Here is a 21,942-nt window from a genome sequence, read left to right as displayed (position 1 = left end):
CATCGCTCCAATTATCGTCATTAGAGCGCGCGAACAACACCAAGACCGCGAAAAAGAAAAATATTTTGAGCAAGTCGCAAAGCTACCTGATTGTTGTGTGTAGGGTACTAATTGTGACCCCTATTCAACGTACTGGATGCGTTTGTTGGCTGTGTTCTGAAAGCGTTCCAGAAAAACGTTGAAGAAAGTATTGCAGCTAGGGTTCCCTCAAAATTCCAAAGGACTCGTTCTACGCTTTTCGACGGCGACTGCATTGTTATTTGGTTATAGAGCATGATGAATGACTGGTTTCAAGCAAGAATTTGTCCGTTCATGCGTGCGTTTGTCGCGTCCTTCCAAATGGCATCGCAATCATCACGACGGGCCGTTCCTCACAAGCGCGAGGAGTACAACGATCAATAGAATATAACTCTCCGCTCCTCATATTAAGACAGTGGCGTGAAATGAGGAGTGGGATGGTCGTCACGGTCATTAGAGAAAGAATGGTGTGTCACAGCTCTTACAATCGTAAGAGCTATGACACACTATTATTCCTCTTCAAGAACAGGACTATTACCATCCTCCTAAGCAAGTACAACGGCGCATTATCTACCCAGTACTGATTCGTGAAGACAGGATTTGGGAGTACTAGTTCCTTCAAAAGACGAATTAATCGTGCTTTTTTTCCTCTTCGCAAAATCATATGACCATCTGTTTCTTCGCCTCTTTTTTTTTTACCTTATGCCCTCCCCATCGCACAATATAGCCCACCGGCGAACCCGCCTGGATGCAAACATTGGTTTTATTTTTATAATAAACATTTATATATCAAACCGTCTCTGTGGGTGCTCCGTCCGCCTATACGTCTGTTTCTGTCTTCCTGTCCGTCCGTCTGTCTGTCCATCAGTCTGTCGTTCCCTCTGCAATGTTACGCCTTTACACTTTGGATGCCTCGTCGCGCTCACTGAACAACATGCACCATATCTCCAACGACGTGTTTTTATTATCTTTGCAGGTGGTCGGAAAATACCCGCAAGTCCAGGATATCCAGCCACCGAAGAGCTCCTAACTGCTCGGGAAAAAACATTAGGTCATGAAGCGAGTGAGCACAGCGAGGCGAATCTCAACGAACCGGAGCCCACGGTGCCTATTAAGCTTACACTAGTAGAACAAAAATTATCTCCTTTTAGTATCTAAGCCCAGATAATAACTTGGTCGTGCGACGATTTTAACAGGCTATAGCAAGGCAGTGCGTTGGTGTTAGTCGGTGCATTTAAATGTTGCCAAAGCCACTCTTGGTAAAGGGCAAATGGTAAAAGTGGTGGAGGAAATGCAGGATTACAAACACGTAACTTCGCAGCTTGAGCACAGACCAGATTTTCCGCATGGCGCAGCCTTGGCGTCGTCGAAGTAAACGTAACGAATCTCTCCACAATTCAGTTGAGTTCGCCGTAAAGCACCTGTGGGAAAAAACTGCAGCACACGGAAACAACCCTATTCTTAGAAGTTGAGGGCCGTGGTTTGAAACACAATATTAAGGGTTTCTTTTTTTTTAACAAGGTGGTGGCATGGCGCAAAGCTTCAAAATGATATGTCTTCACACTGAAAATACGAATGAATGAGTCTCAGATTCCGAGAGCCTCAAGGAGCAACAGCCTAGTTGCCGCATCTTGGTTATGGCCCTACTTCGCCCTCAAGACAAAAATGATACGCTCTACGTGCAGTCATAAGAAAAAGTTTACAGCCAACGAGAGGGGCCCTCTAAAACAATACCGTGGGTTTAGCTCCCACATAATGCACTCGATTCATCAATCCATGCCGCCAACAGTAAAATTTCAAAGAATGAGAATGTCAAGCATACGACTTGACTCAAGACTTCATTCTACGCTGTGGCATCACGCAATTTCAGCATTCTGCATTGCGCTGAGCCACAGCGCAGATTACTTTTTTTAAGTGAAATCGTAGAAACGTGGCCGTCATTAGACGAATTTGCTTGTTAGCAGCATGGATCGATGAATCGAGTGCATTGTACTGAAGCTGAACCACGGATTGCCTTCCAGTGTAGCTAATGTGAGCGTATTTAAGATAATTTATGAGTTAATCAGACACGTAAACAAACATACAACAGCATCTTAATTACACGGTGAAGAGCTAACGCTAACGCTCTGGCGTTTCGTAAACTTTTTCTGATGCTATTGCCCAACACCAAAGAGTTTTTTTTTTCGATTATGGACACCGGCGGAAAAGCTATGTTCGATCAATCGGAAAGCTGGTGGAAAGAAGCCTACATAAAAAGTTCCTTCAGGGCTACTTTATGTTATTCCGTCCTTAAGTACGGTCTCTAATTGTTTAAAGTATGACATTTGTGCGTCTATCGAATGTTTATATTTCTTGAATGCCTCCTTGCATAGTAACGGCGTATACTTACAAAGCACGTCATTCTAAGTAACGCATAATACGTGGAAGATTAGTGGAAACGGTTAGAGTGGGGAAGTGCTTAAACTTTGAACAAGGGAACAAGGACAGGAAGAACAACAGAGGACGAAATATGTTCTTGTTCTTCGTGTCTACGTTCCCTTGTTCGAAGTTTAAGCGCTTTCCCACTCTAGCTATTCAGCCAGCTAGCTTCCATTGATGCCCTATTATCGTGGAAACGGTTTCCACGAAGCTCGATTTCACATAAAGTTTACCCAAAGGCGCGAATATGACAAATTTGCTGTTGTTTGATTCTCTTCGCACAGTCGGTGAAGCTTCAAATTGTTCTGTGGATCGCACCCCGTGATAAAGGTCACTAGTCCTCTGAGAATGGACACTTGCCACTAACAGACAGGTCATATACGTTTGTATATATGTTGAGTAAATCTGCACTCTCCCATTTACGGGTCAAATGAAACGACGCACATTCATAAATCTTAAAGAAATTCGCCAGATTTTTGAACTGGCACTCTTTGGCAAGGAGGAGCCATGGTTTGTACATCCATACCATCAGTGGCCTCGCTGCAGGGGTGCTGCGAGGTTTCGGTCTCTAGTAGATGCACGATGCCACGGGGTCACGCAGTGGTGAGCATTGGGGCTTCATGTCCCGAAGCCTTGCACTCAGTGCTGCAGCGGTAAGCGTGTGCCGTGAGCGATCGAAAAGGCACTGCTCTGTTCACGGTATCGTACCTACACATAAGCCACGATGCTTCAACAGTCTTAATGGGTTCTAAATATCTCTCACGGTGGAGTCTCGCCACATTGCACCACGGTTGACACCGGTGAACGTCGCAAGGCGTCATGACTTGGCTCACACGGGAAATAGCTGCGATCAGCGCTCGCACAGTGTTGTGCCTGAAATCAGCGCAGTATAGAGCAAGCAGCTGGCACCAGGAACACAGTACGGCCGCGTTCTAGCGTAACCTACAGAGGACTTCACTCTCGCAGTGCCCTAGACAGGCCGGAAAATCTTGTTCACTGCTCAAGCTTACACCTGCGCACGTGCTGTTCCAGATGCGCACTGTTGGTGTGCTTGACATCGTTCAGCGGTTGCCAGAAATAGATGATAATTCTGAACTAAAGAAAAACAACTAAAAATTGTAAGCCATTCCCCTCTGTGAATGTGGATGACCAGCGAAGCTGATGTGACACGTAATTCTGAACAAAGATATACAATCGCTTGGCGGAAGCCGAGCTGTGATGTCCCTCGACGTCGTTCAATCTAGGTAGATGTTCTGGAATCTGGGGTAGACGTATCCGCTCCTGGTGGAAAATCGACGCGCGGCCCTAGTGTTTACACTTCCCGCACTTTTGGAAATTTTCGACATCCCCGCGTCCGGGATTCCGCACTATACAGGTTCTCCCCATTACGACAACAGGGGAGTAAAATTCCAATTGGAGAATGCCGGCTTATCCTATTGAAGCAAGTACGGACCCAAATAAAAGCAAGCAAGCACACGAACAAACAAACAAACAAACAAACGCACACGGTCGAGTGCCTCGCGCTTTAGCATCAAATTCGAAGGCTGACCTTTTGCCCACCCAGATTTCTTGACAAAAACGAAAAATGCCGGCGATCCTAGCCGTAAACAGCTTCACCAGAAGAACGATGCACCGAAAAAACTGCCGACAGTGCTGCAGACTACCTCTATACTTCAGCTCGCTCGACGTTTACTTCTAAAACCCGTATATAAAATCTGCAAAACGCTACTGCCTTGTTGCGGGCCGAGATTTCACCTGAGCGGCAACTTGGCTCTTCCGTTTGAGCTCTGGTTTGAACACATCTGCCCGACAATTCAAATTTTAGTGAGTGTATGCTTTGTGGTTGGAAGGAAGGCATCCGTGCATCCCAGCTAGTACTTGTAAACAAACAAAAAGGAACGTTGACGCACCTTTGAAAGATGAGCTCCAGAACGTGTTTGGCTATTTGCCGAGTATGTGAAATGCACTGCGAAAATGTCCGTGTATCTTGATTTATCACATAGCATCTGAATGACCAATCTCGGCGTCCGCGAGAACAAATTTGGCAAAATCAAAGCCCCTTTCCTAAGAGAAAGATGGCTCAAACGCGAAGTTTTCTCCCTGCTACCTTAGTCAAAGTCCAAAACCCAAACTGCTTCGACCGTGTCGGATTGCACAATCGGATGGACTTCGGCTTCATAACTCGACAGACCTAGGGCGCTTGATGTTCCGCCGCTTACCATCCTCGTGGTTTTGTGAAACCCATTGTGTAAAGTTGGCTTTTCTGCAGTGAGTTTTGGCGCGACATCGAACGCCATCAGTAAGGCATAGAAAGCTTCGCTTTAATAAAGAGGCCCGACACATGATTACCCTCAAAGATGGGATCTGCGCTGTGACATCGCGCAATGCCAATCATCATACTTGCATTGTGCGGCGTCACAGCTTAGATCCCATTTTTCGAGGCAAATCTTATGCTGGGTATCATCATTAGCCTATTTTATCCCTTTGATTGCACTGATTGTTCTTATCTGTGGATTGGGGAGAAGTACACTCGCGGGCATTTTTTTAGCACAGAGCATGTACAGGGAAAAGGGTCACAGATAACATATACAAATCAAGTAGCAAGGCACTTTAAAGATTACGTGCCAACAATGCTTTTGGAGTCAAAACTTAATAATTGGTTTGAGTGCCTGGTACATCGCCGCTCTTCCGGGGCGGAAAGCTGCAATGCATTCAAAGATGGTGATTACAGGTTGTGTGTTTTATGTTTATATACTTAATGTTGCGGGTTCTTATATATATATATATTAGTATTCTTGGGATATTGCACTACTTGTTTATAATCTGCTCAATGCAATTAATGAACACGTTCGTTAGATGCCTATTTACGGATTTCTTATTGTCCTCACTTACAGAAACTCGCAGTTAATCCACATTGTACATTGTATCAATTTATTCGATGCTATATGGACAAGAATAAGTTGAGCACGCATTGGCTTTGCCACTAGTGTATTTTATTTCTGAACACATATAAGGTAGAGCATATCAAAATAGAATACACAGAGTGAACCAAGCTACGCCAGTGTCTTGTGGCTTAATCGCAAGAAGGATTCAGAGGCGACCTGCAGAATCACGAAAACCAGACGCTTTCTTTGTTTCGTTCGCTTACGGTGCAGAGAATATAAACAGTGTTTGGGTGAACAGATAAAGGCCACGTCTTCCATGGCCCTGCACCTCTAGTTTTGACTTTACGTATATGCTTATTGTATTTTTCTCTTCTTCAGAGAACAAGAACATCCAAAGTGCCCGAAGCGAGTGCTCCGCCACTTTTAATTGACAGGGAGGAACTGGAGCGGCTAGCGAAAGAAACACAAGTTTGACGGCGATTTTCTTCCCACTGAGTGAAGTGCGATCGTTTTTTGTATAGTTCATGAAAGCCTTTGTACATAAATACAAGCCACAGTAAAGACAAATATGCCGAGTATGCCGGCCGATCTCCCACTTTACCGTTGTGCTCTGTCTCGTTGTTGATTTCCCTCTTTATGCGAAACGTATGACACACCTTCAATATGTGCCCAATGTTCTTGCTGGAATATATAAGGGGTGGAGTGAGTTGCCGCCTTTCGCTTTGCCCCGATATAGAATTTTTCTGCATTGTTTCGCACGTGTTCTGGTCTTATTTCTTGTGTGGCATCTTGGAAGCGAGCATCTGGGCTATTCAAAATATAAGCTCGTAGTGAAATAACTGAGGCCAATTGAGGCAGCAGTTTAAAACATTGAATGTGGAGTTGAATGCACTGAACATGTACGTGGACTCTGAAGCGTACTGTAGTGTAGGCCTACGGCTAAATACAGGCTCAGCGGCCGGGAATATCGAACCTGCTACCTCGTGAATGGCAGCACAATTCGTAAAGAATATCCCACCGCAGCGGATGAGCTAAGAGTAATGGGGAAGTCATGGAGTCTGCAGCGCGAAATGCGAAAAAAAATGCGTGGATGCGGCTTTACTTGCAGCCTCCACCGGTATAACAAACGCCAGCACGTCACAATCATTCATTTCCTGGGCAACACTCAAGAACGGTTCTATTCGTGGACACATGCACAAGTAGCAAACGTATTGCTGTGTCAACATAGACGATTTTACTTTCATGCAGTGGGAAGCGTTGAAATGTTTCGGTCCTCGTAGCAGTCAGAGTATTCCAACCTAAGGTATTCATTTAGCGATTCTAAGTAGACCCACGATTATCGATGTTGAAATAGAACAAAAAGTTACGGCGTGATCAATCTGCGCTACGAACGAAAGAGAACACGCTTTCAGTCTCACCATCACACATAATGCAACCTAGATGAATACGGTGAAAATCGGGAAAAAATTGAAGCACCCCTCCGTCTAAGGCGACGATGGTTAAAACACGAAGCTTTCTTGCGTGCGATCCAAATGGCGAAGGGCCAAAGTCAAGGCAAGAATGAATGCAGTTGAGTGATCGCTGAGCGTAGTATGCTTAATCGTTAAGTGGAATGAAGAGACGCGTTAAAGATATTGCCTTTATTGTATCGACACGTTTTCACAATTTACATGTTCCTACTTGCGTCGACGACTTTACACTTGCACAGTGACCGTTGAGCCTTGATCGCTGAGCCTTGTGATCGAGGTTCTGCCATCGTGACGCGACACAGCTTGTTTGCGAAGGACGCCGTCAATAGGGAGTTTTAGCTGACCGTTTTTCACGCTCCGCTCCGCGCCGAGAGCAAGCGGGAGCGCCATTGCGCATGCTTGGCGCGCAAAGCCGCGCCGCCGATACCGGAGCAGACCGTCGAAAACGGTCAGCTAAAACCCTCTAGTGAGACGAAGAAGCTTTGCTTTAAGATTGCGCTCTGCGTTGACCGTGTTGGAATGGCACAGTCGGATAGACGTCGACTTCATAACGCGAGGGACCCCAGGTTCCGTCCGAACTACGGGAAGTGTTGTTGTTGGGTTTTTTATTTTTTTTTCTTAAGGTGCTTATGCAAAGTTGCTATTCCTGTTGTGTTTTTTGTAGTGCGTCGGATGCCATCAGTAAGGGCATAGAAAGCTTCGATTTAATAATTCCTACGCCGACAGCACGGGCCGTCTGAATAGTTTTGGAACAAGACGTTAACTTTGCGTCGTGTGGCGGATTCACTCAGGCAGCAAATATTATTTTCTTGCATAGTCTTACTAAACATCAACCGACTTATTCGACCGCCGATTAAATGGTGCTACATATGCGGCTGGCAGCCTTTCTGTTAGCGTGAACATCATTTGCGTAATTCTCTCAAACCTTTCTCAGTGGCCGCAAGACCTTTCGTGCAGCACGGACATCAGGGAGAAATAGGCACAAAAACACGCAAGGCATATGTAACAAGACGTACACTTAAACAGTGACTCTACAGATACTCGTATAGACGTCTGAACCTCTTGTTGCTGGGGCGAAACTGGGGCGGCCGTCCTTGGACGCCTCCCCTTCCTCCTCCTCCTCTGGTCGTCACGCAACGAGGCTGGAAGCCGCCAGATCGTGCAGCTGAGCCACCATGCGGTTTTCCGTGTTTGGTGCTCTAGTAGCGAGAACAATGCGGTGTAGGCGGCCTAAAATTGGGAGTTCCGTGTGCCGAATTTACGACTGGCCAACGGGGCATGTGGATGGGAATAAGTAAACAACACCAAGCTCTGAAGCTCTGAATGAAGGTCTGTGGTGAAACGTGCACGGATATGTTCCATCCGTACCGATATTATTGTGCATAGTAACTAATCATGAATTAATTAAACAATAAGTATTTGTGTGCGATAGTTCCGTCTGAGCACCACACACGCGTCTTTAAGCGCATTAGAGTGGAAGCCTTACGTTTCAGGGCAACTTGTGAGGTACACAAAAGCGTACAGAACATTGGAGTGCCAGCCGGAAAGCACGCGCTGGGAAAGGGAGCAGCAGTGTCGGAGGCGGGTTTTGAGAAAATGCGACGGACCGTAGAAGGTTCAGAATGCGCTTGGTATACGCCGCCGCACGGGCTCAGAGCTTCATTCCGCGACGCATGGGACCCTAGCCGTCGGCGGGAAGACCAAGAAAGCACGCCTCGGCGGAAGAGGCTAGCGCAGCTCGAAATTCCGCTCGACGGAACCGCTGTCGAGAGTACACAAAGATGGATTAGGCTGCAGAAGCGGCCTGACGCGGGCAATATGAAAATTCAACAGAAAGTTCAACTTTCTTCATTTTAAGAGTTGGTTATTACTATAAGGTTAGGTTCGCAGTTTATTTAATGTCCGCCATTCGGTCATACACGAGCTTAATCTCAGCCTTCCGAAGCAAATGGTGGTGCGCAAGCACACATTTCATGAATTGTTTGTGAAAGCATTATATGCCTCATAAGCCGAAAAATATTCCGCGTTCACCTATCCTTACGGGTGGTACCGAAATGTCCCGCGGATCACAACGTGTGGGAAGAACAAGTGACGGCACGTGAGGAGAACAGTGACCCCAGCCACGCACGGTGAACGCTGATTCTGGGGAAGTATTTGGGTGAAGTGCAGCTGACTCTGCTTATGTAATACAAATAAAATAGAATAATAAAAGATCCTAGGGGCACTTAAGTTTCCCCAGGGAAAGCCACAGTGTTTTCACATACAAAGCACGTAAGCAGATTTAAGTGCCCCGAGGAATTTTTTTTTCTTAAGCCATGAACAAAAGCGCTTGATTAGAACATTACACACTGACTAGGCCTGCTGTTAACTGTGATCGTTATGCTCACAATTGCTCTTGTTAGTAGTACACAGGCGTTATCAGAGACTCTCCTAGATTCATCTGGAATTTCGAGTAGTTTGTATCGGTGGCTGAGGATGACGATACCGTAACGGAATTTGTAGGAAAACCCATTTACAGCTTCCTCCTATAATCGTAAAAGGGATACCTTAACTGCAGGCTAAGGAAGCGACTAGCCCCTCTTTTCTATAATGCCAAGGTAATTAGCAGTAATTACAACAGCATGAGTCGTACCTGCTTACTCGCGTTTTCGTTCAGTTTACAGCTTGCTGCGAAGAAATAGCTTGTATGGAGCGAAAAAATGCAATATAAACTAAAGCCGTACACCCGGAATCTACGCCTGCGCTGAGAAGCACGGCGCAGTGGAGGGCTGCAGAATAATTTAGACTACCAAGGGACTGTTGACGTGCGCCCAAATCTCAATATACGGCTGTGTTTGGTTTTCCTCACCACCAGAAAAAAAAAAAAAAAAAAACTTGCGAAGCTTGCACTGAGTCGCGCAAGGCTTGAACCACAGCGAAGTTGCAGGATCTATTTCTATGTGAACACTGAAGGACACGTCATCGTACCTTTCTACACGTTTGAAATTGTTTATTTATATGTTCCGGCGTCGCTTTGCACTGTGCTAGCAGTAGCCATCGTCATATGCATCGCCACCGTCATGCCAAGCTTTACATGCCAATAGCGCTTGACGGCAGCTAGGGCACAGCGGCGGCGCGTACGTGCCCGACGCAAGCGCGGCGTTTCTGGAGTCGCGTCGAGGTTCCGTGGAGCAGGTGTTGCGCCAGCTGTGACGTTGTAGCTTGCTAGGCAACGCGAGGCGCTCCTCGAGGCTTTCGCCAGTTTTTTTCAATTTTTTTGCTGTTGTTGTTTTGTTTTTTGTTTTGTTTTTTGCTAAAGCCACTTCACGAGACGGGGCCACTCGGCTGTCGCCGCAAGGCACGCGCTCATGAGCGCTCTGCATTTTCTTGGTATTTTTAACTCATTACGCGCCACACATTACGGCCAGCTACAACAGCTCCACTGCTAAAAAAAGTTGCAGAGAACACCTACGTTTATGTCTTAAGATGTGAGACGTGATAGCGTTACTTCGTCGTCAGCGGAGCGCTTTGGAACGGAACTGCGGCTTCATCATCTATTCTCTCCAAGCGTTGAAGGTCAAATGAGACAACGGTTGAAAACAATGGCTCATCGGGGCGATCGCTTAACCGGGCAGAACGAACCCCGCTGCGCAGGCGCAGCACAGGCTGGATTCCCGTCTCCCATTTTTCCTCTTTACTAACGCTATCGGCGAGCATGCAGGCACGCCTCCTTTCAACACTCCGGCGGTCGCTGTGCCCGATTCCAACTGCTGGAGGGCGGTCCCTTCTCGCTGCCGGCGCCGGCGTTGTCGGTTGCTAGTGATGACGTCGTTACCGCCGACACCAGAATAGCACGGCTGATGAGCCCGACAGCTTCGGGCGCCTAGTGCACACGCGAAGGCACTCAATGAGCCCAATAACGCTATCACTTTAGAAATAGCCACCATGGCCGAGAATCGAAACCGTAACAGCATGCTCAGTAGCTCAACGCAGTGGGGACAGTGTGCGTGCGTGTGTGTGTGTGCGTGCGTGTGTGTGTGTGTGTGCGTGTGCGCGCGCGCGCGCGCGCGCGTGTGTGTGTGTGTGTGTGTGTGTGTGTGTGTGTGTGTGTGTGTGTGTGTGTGTGTGTGTGTGTGTGTGTGTGTGTGTGTGTGTGTGTGTGTGTGTGTGTGTGTGTGTAACGAGGCAAATGGCAGCTTCCGTACAATGGGACGTTAATCATTCGCTTCGTCGGCTCAAAATTTGGTATTTCGTCACAAACTGGTGAATCACAATTCAGATGTCATTTGACGTAAGACATTGAATCAATATTTCTGTCTAGGCCAGACGTACATTTCATTTTCATAGGGCACACGCATTTAACTGGCGTTTGCTCGAGTCGTGTATGAAATCAATGTCTTAAATCAAATCTGCTAAATCATTTCTAAATGACTTGAGGGGTCGCCCACAACTGTATACAGCGGCACTGTTTTACAAACAAGGTGTCATGAATCAAGGTACTTATGCCCCCGAAAATCCTCATTAGAGTTCAAGTAAAACTGAGGCCACCGTTTTTGTGTGTTATTGGCTTGAATAGAAACTCAAGTACTATTAAAATAAGTCAGTGCAGTGTCGACGTTACTAGGGTATGCTGCCACACCATTTGAACACCTAGAAGCTGCGAAACTTCCTGTAAGGATGCCAAGTGGCCACTTTTTTTACTTCCACAGTGATTATGTAATATGTTCACGCCCTCAGCTGACCAGACGAAAAATAAAGAGCGGAAGTTTCTATCAGTAAAGAAATTATAGCCGACATAACCGATTTGTGTTACAGATGAAACAATCCTCGGGTGAACATCCACCCTTTTGAAGTAAATATTCAGCTTAATTTGCAGGGCGGAGACCTTTCAGTGTTTTAAACCCAACGCTAACAAGTTATGAAAACGCGACTTGTATATTTTTTCGGCATGTCAATATGTACTAGCCTGTTTAGTGGCGCTCAAGCCGCCCAACGATATGCTGCTACTCGTGCGAAAAATTAACTCGTGATCTTCCCTTACACAACTCTCGTTTCGAGAGGCTCCACTTTCCTTCGTAGCCTTCATCTAGAACAGACTTGGCAGTAATGAAATTACAGTAATTAAATTCACTTCTGCTGTAATGAGTAATGTAATGAATTACTTTTGAGTGTTGGTAATTTAGTAATGTAGCAAATTACTTCAGGCCAGTAATTTCATGAAAATTACTCAGTACTTCCCCAAATACTTTTGACTACTATATAGGCTGTCCGCTTCTCTTACGGCATAAAAAGTTGACCAAGTAGAGTTCCAATGCCCAGATAGTCTCTGGGCATCTCTGGGCATTGGAACTCTACGAACGCGAAGAAACAACGCTTCGATGAGAGCTCTGCCTGCTTTCTCGTGCCTCTTCGTTCCCTTTTCATGCGTTTCAAAGTATTTCAAAGTAATTTCATTACTTTTTAAAAGTAATAGTGATGTAATGTCATTACTTTCGGCCACCTGTAATTTCTAACGTAATTTAACTACATTTTAGAAAATTCTACGAATGCAAGGAGTAATGCAATTTTATTTCTTTTTAGAAGTAATTTTGCCATCTCTGACCTAGAATTGATGCTAAATGGCCATTTTGTAGCCCTGCATCTTTGTTTAAAGCCTGCGCTATTTGAAGGAGTAAATAACGATGGACCGGAAATGGCTGGACCGGAAATGGATGGACGTGCCTCTGATACAAATTGCACCACGTGTGGAGTTGCTGCAGTTCGCCAGGAAACTTCGCAGACGCCTTAGCGGCCCAACGTTTCTCCTTCGGTCAGTTATGGTTTTCTAGACGATGTTACACCACTTGTAGGTATATGCACCGAGACAGATGATAACTGGAACTAAAGGGGCCGAGCATTGTTACCGTGCAGGTGGGTGTGGGCCTTATTTCCGGATTTTGTGGTGAAGGTCTAGAAGGCCCGTTAGGGTATGAGCCCCATCATTTTGACATCGCCTGTGCGTATTACGATGTAAGACTTTTTAAGTTCGTACATCTACGAACTATACTGAAAAACAAATAACAATCGCATGATGAGCCCGCCAACACACCATCAGTTTCATCTAGAATATCCGCGACTTTTCCCCTATTCCTTCAGCAACCGCCACAATGGTTGACGTGTAGGCACTAAAAACATACTTTTTTCCAAACTTTCTTGTGGAAATACTACATAAATGTCTAAATAATAGTGAGGTGTCGCGCGCATGTCATTGTAACAATACACGGGAAGTACTTAATTGCAAAAGACAACCGAATAAATCAATGCATTAGTTCCTTCATATGTCAACCGTGGGTTCACTGCGAATAAGGTTTGCTTAGCAGCAATAACCATGCCGTGCACGTCGTAAGAGGAGAATACCGCTCCTCGACGAAGTCAACTCAAGCAACTGATCATGGTATAACAGAACGGTGAAGGCCGCTCAAGCTTAGGTGTCTCAAATGACGTATTTTTTATTGACCTTGTCCTACCTGCCTGCATTCTCTTGTTTTTCTCTTCCGACAAGATCTGTTGCGGAAACGTATTTCCACAGCCTTCAAACCAATTGAGATCGAACACATTGAACAAATATTGCGTCCGAAGAACTAGCGCTCTTAATTATAAGGTCAGGCAATTAGTATGTAAATGCACCAAGAAGGTAGTCTCATACTATTCTCTGAACACCGACTTGTACGAAAAACATAGCATGAAATAATATTTTTTTAGCGCCAAAGATACGAAACTCTGTACAGCCTATTTTTCTGTCCCTAGTAATTGAGTATGTTTCTGTTTAATGGCGCAAGGGTAACTGCGACCAAAGAGCGCTAAGACTTCATTAGATGGTCCTTCAATGTCAGGTTTGTGCTTAAAATGGGTATGAGATGAGCATGGGCATGGTACGGCCTAAAAAGCTGTGTACATGGGTGTAGCGTGCCCGTGGACTAAAACATGAAAATTGTTATAATGACGGGTGAAGGAGACTTTGATTGAGACATGACGGCGCCTGGTGTCTCAAAGCGTGCTGCGCAGCCAGGCTGTGTGTGCACCCAAAAGAATCATCAGGACCTCCCTGAAAAATTAGAGGGTCTGAAGTCACGCCCTGTGCGAAATGAGTTTTAATAAATTGATATCTGCAAGATAAGTTAGAAGACATTTGTAAGGAAACATTGGTTCATCTCCTAAGAATAGCGAAGGGTGTAGTGGAATGTTGGATGTGTAGGTTTAAGGGAAGTGTCGTTTTCTAGCATCATTCAAGAATGTACACTCAGTTAACCAGTGGATAATGGAGTCGTTCCTCACACTTGTCACAAACTGGTGGGAGCATGCCATTCAAAAGATACGCCTGTGTGGCGTGAGTGGGGCCTATTCGCAGTCTACAAATAGATACTTCCGTGAATCTATCTTGATTTTCAGTGAGGTACTTACATACGTATGGTTTTATTGTGTGTAGTTTGTAGTTGGATTATTTTTTTATATTCCTGCTGCCACATTTCCCGAAGTGTCCGTTGTATAGCTGGTTTCATGTCCAGATACAGAACCAGAGGTTCATCCACGGCAGTGCGAAGAGCAGCTGCCGCAGCATACCGGTCGGCAATTTCGTTCCCCCGTATGCTGCTGTGCCCCGGCACCCAGCACACCACTATCGTAATATTTCAAGCATAAGCCGACATTATCTTCCTAATGAGCTGGCTTAATACAGGGGTTTTACTTGGTTTTCCCAAGTGTAGTGCCATCATGACCCCGAGAGAGTCTGTAAAGATAACAGACGGCTGTATATTCGTTTCTGTGATGTGCTCTACTGTAATTAAAATTCCGTGTGCTTCTGCTGTAAAAATACTGGCGTTTGCATTCAGTGTCATTGTACTAGTGAAGTTGGGACCATGTGCAGCGCATGAGACAGCAGAAGTGAACTTCGAGGCGTCTGTTGAAGAGGTAGTGTATGGGTAGCTTCTTTTGTTGATTTTTCTAAAAGATACATCACAAGACACTGTACGCAGATCCCAAGGAGCAACGATGTCGGTTGGAGCAGTCTTGTATAAGTCATTAAATATTACCCCGAGTTCATGTGCCTGCGCACCCATTCGCACGGCTTCAACTAGTAATTAAGACATTGCCTACTTGGTGAATGATGCATAACGGGTGATCAAGTGATCGTGTTATATGCCTGAGCTTGACCCAAAAATTTCTCTTTTATCTTTCTTTCTTACAAATACAGCGGCCGCTGTGAAAAGCTTCATGCACCAGCATTTGCATGCCCTGTGATTATCTCTGCACGAAAATTACACAGTGCAGCGTTAGAAATATTCACGTGACAAGTGCGGAATGAGCGCTTTCGGCTAATTTAAAGGCTGCATCTAATCTCACGGAAGCCATGAGGAATACCTCCGGGAAGGTCGCACGGTAGTTTCTATAAAAGCTGGCTGGCCTAAAATATGCTGAATAATATTACGTCCCAACGTAACCTAACATAACATAGCCTCACCGAACCTAGCGTAACTTATCCCGAACACGTCATAGCCTACCCAACTCCAGCCAAACTGCAACAAACCCTTTCTAAACCAGCCCAATGACACATAACACAACGTATATTAACGTAATTCAACCCATTCTAGAACTCCTGTGCGTCGGTCTCTTGATATAGTAAAAACCAGAGTAAAAAAGTATTGACAAAACCACGATGACCGAAAAATTCTGAAAGCTTGAAAAAAAAAAAACATCGCATTCTCGGATTCTAACCAGAGCCTTCTCGTTTAAAACCAACTACTGTACCACCACTCTACCGGGGCAGCTGCAAAAACGGCTTTGTAGGGAATATTTACCCCATAGAATCTCGGCGTAGCGTGCTTAGCCAATGAGAGGCGACTGCCGTGAGAAATTTCTGACGGTAATTCTCACGGTTGCCGGGATAATAGACAATACCTAATTTAAATTATCAAGCGCAGCGTTCTAAGGAAGAGACAGAGGACACTTCGCCGGTAATAGTGTTAATATCGTCTGATGTGGTATAGAACTAAACAGCGGGGCATATTTGTGGTTGCTGTCTTAATCTCGCCTGCCAACCAAACACCATTTTATTTATGGTAAACGGCTGTCCCAGTCGTGAGCCATTTATTGTAGTTACATACGTATGTCAATGTAGCCGCTGTTATAACCGATGAGGACACCTGGAAGGTGTGCTGCGCACGAGGTTGTTCGTAGGACATGGACCCAAAACAGAGGCTATGGGCAACGCAGACCTAACAGCTGGGTTTTCAAACAAGCTTGAGGCAATAGGATTTTTTTCAGGTGAGCATTTTCTGCGACCAACTGCAGTGGCGAGCGGAAACACAAGTGTGCATGAGAACACAGGCGAACATAGGCGGCTGAACGCTCTCTACAATCGCACCTGCGTGACAGCTAATTCGGCTTTCACGCAACTCGCTCACGCCTCCTGGTATCCCAACTCGTTGAAATTTACGGCGGGTGGAGCCAATAAAGCACCATCTAAGGCTACGCGCAGAAGCCCCTCTGTGTTCTAAAGGGTGGACATTCGAGTTCTCCTGCATGAACGGGAAGTCTGGTAGTTGCCTGTAAGAGGCATATAGCAAGGCGGAAAGAGAAGCCTTCACGGTCTGACCTGCTTGTGGGGGTAAACGTTGAGGTGGCACTTGATGCACTTCTGGCCCATGTTGGCCCAGCTGTTGCCGCTCATCCACTTTCGTTTGCACTTGGGACACTTGTACTCGCCGAAGCAGCGCTTCTTGCCCTGGTACGGTGTGAGGCCCTCGCCTTTCGGACGAGCCTGCGTCAAGCGCAGCCCGTCAATAATGCCGTTCGCTGCGGTCACCCCTATAGCCGCGACAGGCTTCTGACAAAACTTGCTATTGGGCGAGCTGATTCATGATTCTTTGTAAAATAGCGCAGAAAAGTTGACCCACAAAGACGAAGAATGGAGAGGACGCGCGCTCTGCGGACGAGCGGACAATGTTGGCAGCACCGGCAGAAGTATGCTGCAGTGAGTGTTGCGAATAACGACTGGCTCAAATCCCTAGTATGTTTTAAGCCACTACCAACTGCTGAGTACACTATTAGCACTGATGTATGCAACGAGGAGGGGGGTGAGGCGGTGGGAAGGGATGGGGCCATTAACTCCACATCACCATAATTATAATCACTATCAGCTTGTTTAGGCCCACTGAAGGATGAATGTCTCTCACATTCACTCCCAACTGCTCCTATCCTGCGCCGTCCGAATTCATCCTTTGCCACCAAATTTTATTCTCGCAGGTGTTGATCGACATCGACGAAAAGCACCAGGAATACTTGCATCTTTCCCACCCCCACCCCCTCAAAAAAAGGGTGTTTAATTTTAATTTTAATTTTAACGTTTAATTTTCTATTTTTTCGAGCTCAGAACTTATTCTGGATCGTGTAGACATTGTTCTGCAGTGTCACAAATATTTAACTAGATGTGTTCTATTTGTGCGCTTACAAAATCGTAAAATATTGCGTGCACGTACTCTCGCAGAAACCTCGCTTACCTGGGGACAGTCCTTGATGTAGTGCCCCTTACGGAAGCACAAGTGGCAGAGGTAGTTGGGAGGAGGTTTCCTGGCTGCTCTAGAATCCAGTCCCAGGCTGAGCTCAGAGAACTGCTCTGCTAGCTCAGCGAAGTGAGGGCCCGGGTAGTCGGGGCTACAGCCGTCGGAGTAGCCGTTTGGGTACACGGCGGGGTAAGCACTGCAGTAGCTCTCCCCGTGATACAGGGAAGGGGCTACCACGGGTGGCATGCCGTACTTGACCTGTGAGGAAATGCCCCGGCGGAGGCACAAAGTGAGCGAAATACCCACATATTCACTCCGCTAAAGCTACAGAAAAAGAAGCCGTGTTCGTTTGCTAGTTCTTTTATTGAGCTGCTATTCGTTACCTTTCGATTATTCTTGTTTCGATTATTATACTACCCTGCTTTCATTGGAAATTGTTGCCAAAAAAGTGTTTTTATGCAGCGTGATAAATTAAAACCTTGGTTGGGACGAGTACCCCATAATTATGTCCTTATAAGCGCTTTTACAACGTTGGCTGTTACAGGGAAGATGTCAGCTTTTCATCAAGTCTGCGCCAATAACATCATAATAATTTCGTATATTCTTAGCTGGACTGCACTTGTGAAGTATGTTACATCTAAAGCCCACAACAAGTTTTTCTTTTGGAAGCGTACTTTGAAAGAAGCCCCGTACGTAACAAAGCTTCTCGCTTATACCCCTTTCTGGAGTACGCAAGTGCTGCCTGGTTCTCGGCGTTAAAGACTAACCTTGCTTTATTGGAAAGCGTGTAACGTAAGGCCGGTGCGCTTTGTCTTTAACCGGTACAGGCGTAGTGATTCTCCAACAGAAATGTTACAGCGTGCGGGCCTTGATGAACTGGAAAAGCGTGCCAAAGTGTGTGAAGTTCTTGTATTTACTTTACTATAACGCGTTAAACATAAGCTCCGATACTTACATTCGAACCAATAAAACCCGTCCTACGCGATATAGACATACACGCACACTTGAAGAAAATGTTTGTAATAACGACACGTTCTACTTTTCTTTCTTTCCCCGTGCCATCAGAGATTGGAATTTATTAGATCACACCATTACTGAACAAACAACAGTAGAAAAATGCACTGCTCTTGCTAAAATTTCTGTCCTTTCTTGATAACAGGGTTGCCATGTTACGCTATTTATGCGCGAGGATGTGTGTGTTTTGTGCACCTTTTTGAGCAAGAGCTGTCTGTTCTTCGCCGTTTATCCTTTTTTTTTGCATTTTATTGCATTGTATAATTTCTTTGTTGCTGCAAACTCGGTACTTTGTGTAAGCCTTCGTTATACTTCGTCGTTAACTATTGTGAAAAAACTGTTTGACGTATGTCCTTTGACGGTGCCTGCTCCTGGAAAAATCCCAGTAGGGATGGACAGTATGCATAAATAAATAAATAATAAATAAATAAATAAATAAAACAGTCACGAGTATTCGATGGGGAGCGCTCGCGCAACTTGAAGCGCTCACGGAACAGCGTTCGTCTTTTCCAGATTCGCTAAACGGTGATCAGCATCATCGGTCACGAAACTTGCCTTTAAAGGTCGCTCCACAGCCGGTACACTCGTGCTGAGGTGAAGGTGGCCAAACAGAGCTATCAGCGAGGGCTATTACTAAAGTGTTGGCTGATAAGTTTAGGGATACTTTATTTTACATTTTATAATCATATGTGATCATGTGCCATGATCACAAATAATTATTACTATAGGCATTTATGATCATGTAAGATAATTTGTAATAACTTGTGCGAAGCAAGCAGAAGCTGTAACACAAGCCAACGCTGAAAAATCACATTAGGTAGGGGCCTGCCATTTTGTGACCCATATTCGTCATGATTCAATATTAAGTGGCAACTTGAACGGCTCACGCCAACGTATTTTTGCAATCCATGCCGGCAGTTGATGCTGTTATTATAGAAAAGTGGCGCATACCACACAGTAGTAACGCGTACCCGCGATAATGTACTAAAAAACGATTTATAGCTCTGAATTCAGGCTGCCTCAGCGCGCGTTGTTTCAGATGCTGCTGGGACATACACCAATCAATCAATCACTTTCTTACAGCGCAAACACTGGGAGGGTATCGACCGCAAACAATCTATGCCGATGCCCCGAATTCTGTGCGCTTATTCTGGATGTTTTCAAAGTGTTGCGTACCCACACAATACAGCACATCCCCACAGCGGGATATTATAAAACGCCTTATAACCAGATATGTAGTCTGCTTTCGCACGGTATTCTAAGGTTGGTGCAGCCAAACCGTTCGTCGCTTCAAATACTGCAGCATTTCGATGTCGACTCAATGATGAAGCTCGTCTGCCCGGCCGTGTTACACTTTCGCCACAGAAGAAAATGCTAGTGATAATAGGGCCTAGGGCCTTGATATTTAATACGCGACCACTATTACTGCTCCTGAAATGTCTTCCCAACAGTGCATTTGTATACAGTAGTGAAGCCGACTTAAAGGGGGCTCTGTGCGTATGGCGCTTGATGGTGATACAACAAATTGTGTGGGATCTCTATGTGTACTGTTTAAGAAATGAGAGGAATATCTTATGCAGAAAGCCACTAAGCGGTATCTACCGAGGTTGTGTGGCTCTTCGCCACAGCCGCAAAACCGGTCTGCCCCGGACGCACAGTCTGCTCGCTGCCACATCCCAAACGCGGACACGCAATTGATCCCCACGTACAGAAGGGTTGCTCCAGGAGAGGAAACAGCATCGTGCAGCTGCCCTATCTCGTCTGCGGCAGCTGTGCCACCCTGTCACGATGCCAGAAGTACCGCGAAAACCGGAGCAAGGGGCAAAAGAATGCTCCCGCATAGAAGAAATCATGGCAGCGGGCACTATCCCATATCAGGTAATCCACAACCTGCACGATCCAGCTTCCAACTAACCACAACGATGCGTGGAACAAGAGAAGACATCCCCAAGAAAGGAAACACGCGAGCATTATCCTTATCATCGAACCGGGCAAACCACTCCACCTGAATATCGACATCGTGCCTGGGCACGCTGCTCGAAGACGTGGCTCTTGCCAGACTCTAACCACACCTTGAATACTCCCACTGTTTCCGGACGCGCTCTTCACCTTATCAACAGCGACCACCTAAATCGTCCCATCAGAGTCCGAACACAAGCCTTTATGCCCTCAACTAAAAGACGCTCCTGAGATAGTCGCAAACAACTTCATTCTCGACAATCTGGTATCATGCCGTACAACTCTGAGCTTCCCTGGCCGATCGGACCACCACCATGGTATTAGGCTAACCCCCATCCAAATTTTCGTCTCAGAAACGCTAACGGCTCTGCCCTATCCCCGATACTTTTCCAAGTGGCCGTGTCTAAGCTTTCCTGCCGCTACTCGGCTCCAAATCCCTAATCTCCATCTACGTCGCAGACAAGCGAGGAGTAGGAGGAGAAAACTTTATTGAACAGTGAGATCGAGCTTGTAAGCGAGGCAGCATTTTCTGCCATTGCGACCGTGCAGAAATTATCGCCCTCCTCCACATCATCTTCATGTTTTATTTTTTGTTTATTTATCGATTCTGAAGCCCTCTGGAGGAGCGTTGGAAGGTGGGTGCAAAAAAAAAACAAAGCAATATCACAAGGCAAATAGATGCAAACAGAAAATCACTTGTGTTTCATGAAAGTGACAACAAAAAATACACAACCTAGCAATATTCATTTTTCCTCTTAATGTAACCAGCAGCAAATGATGTTAAGCATTGTTACTCCAAACGGCCCCACTTCTTACTATGCTGCAGAAAAGGGTGTACCATAAGGTGCTGTACTAAGTCCATTGCTATTCAATCTGAACCTCATTTCACCCAAGCGAGTCCTGCCGCATGGAGCGAAGATCACGCTGTATGCAGATGACATCTGTATCTGGTGTGCCTCACGTTGTCGACGATCTACACAGCAGTGCCTACAGAAAGCCCTCCATAACATCTCCAGCCACCCCGCAGCCCGTGGCCTTCAACTGTCCCCCTATAAGAGCGCAGACATGGCCTTCCCACGAAAAAACATGGATTCCACTGATTCTAGGCGTACTCTCATATGCACAACTTCAAAGGTTCCTTAAAATTTTAATAGATCGCAACTTGAACTGGCCACCCGAGGTCAAACAGTTACGGGCCCGCATTTCTTCGGCCACTCAGGTTTTGAAATGTCTTGTGGGTTCACGCTGGGCCATGATTGCCATTCAATAATTATGCTGCACAACAGCTATGTGGATGGTGTGGTGAGGTAGAGCCTCCCTGTCCTACATCGAATATCAGAAACAAGCAAGAAAAGTCTTGAGGCAGCAAGGAAGAATAATTTACTCATCTGTCTCGGGCTTCCGAAGGGAGCTTCGTACGTCGGAACACTTGCAGAGGCACATTGTTTGCCTTTTGGCGTTATTAGGAAACAGGAGACTCTCCGTGTGCACCTGAGGCATCGGCTTCACTCAAGAAACCATTTTTTGAAGTCGGGTAACCTCAAGCTGCTCGAGCTCTGGATTCGTCCAAGCAATTGGCAGTACATCACTGTTAATTCCAAATCAGCCCAAACAAATAATGTCACCACACCCTTACAAATTCAGTGTCGCATTCTTGGAGTT

The 21,942-nt window shown here is 45.9% G+C and overlaps 2 protein-coding genes across 5 annotated transcripts in view; one reads left to right on the top strand and one right to left on the bottom strand.

Annotated features, from left to right (window-relative positions):
• LOC144152858 (sodium-coupled monocarboxylate transporter 2-like) overlaps window positions 1-5,926 on the top strand; it is a 43,885-nt gene extending 37,959 nt beyond the window's left edge. For both annotated transcript variants that reach the window (XM_077684376.1, XM_077684367.1), the window contains exons 15-16: window positions 995-1,122; window positions 5,700-5,926. In XM_077684376.1, the coding sequence (XP_077540502.1) occupies window positions 995-1,122; window positions 5,700-5,795 (224 nt within the window). In that variant the 3' untranslated portion in view covers window positions 5,796-5,926. The remainder of the gene's footprint in view (window positions 1-994; window positions 1,123-5,699) is intronic.
• Window positions 1-21,942, bottom strand: part of LOC144152907 (zinc finger CCHC domain-containing protein 24-like) — a 349,875-nt gene that overhangs the window by 313,314 nt on the left and 14,619 nt on the right. For all 3 annotated transcript variants that reach the window (XM_077684461.1, XM_077684480.1, XM_077684470.1), the window contains exons 2-3: window positions 17,305-17,565; window positions 16,401-16,565 (exon numbers count right to left, since the gene is read on the bottom strand). In XM_077684461.1, the coding sequence (XP_077540587.1) occupies window positions 16,401-16,565; window positions 17,305-17,565 (426 nt within the window). The remainder of the gene's footprint in view (window positions 1-16,400; window positions 16,566-17,304; window positions 17,566-21,942) is intronic.

The sequence above is a fragment of the Haemaphysalis longicornis genome, unplaced genomic scaffold, assembly GCF_048455015.1.
Source record: "Haemaphysalis longicornis isolate Haplotype H1 unplaced genomic scaffold, Haemaphysalis longicornis Haplotype H1 scaffold_1, whole genome shotgun sequence".
In the NCBI taxonomy this organism is placed as follows: Eukaryota; Metazoa; Arthropoda; class Arachnida; order Ixodida; family Ixodidae; genus Haemaphysalis; species Haemaphysalis longicornis.
Note: the sequence above shows the minus strand (reverse complement) of the source record. Positions and strands in the feature narration are given on the sequence as shown.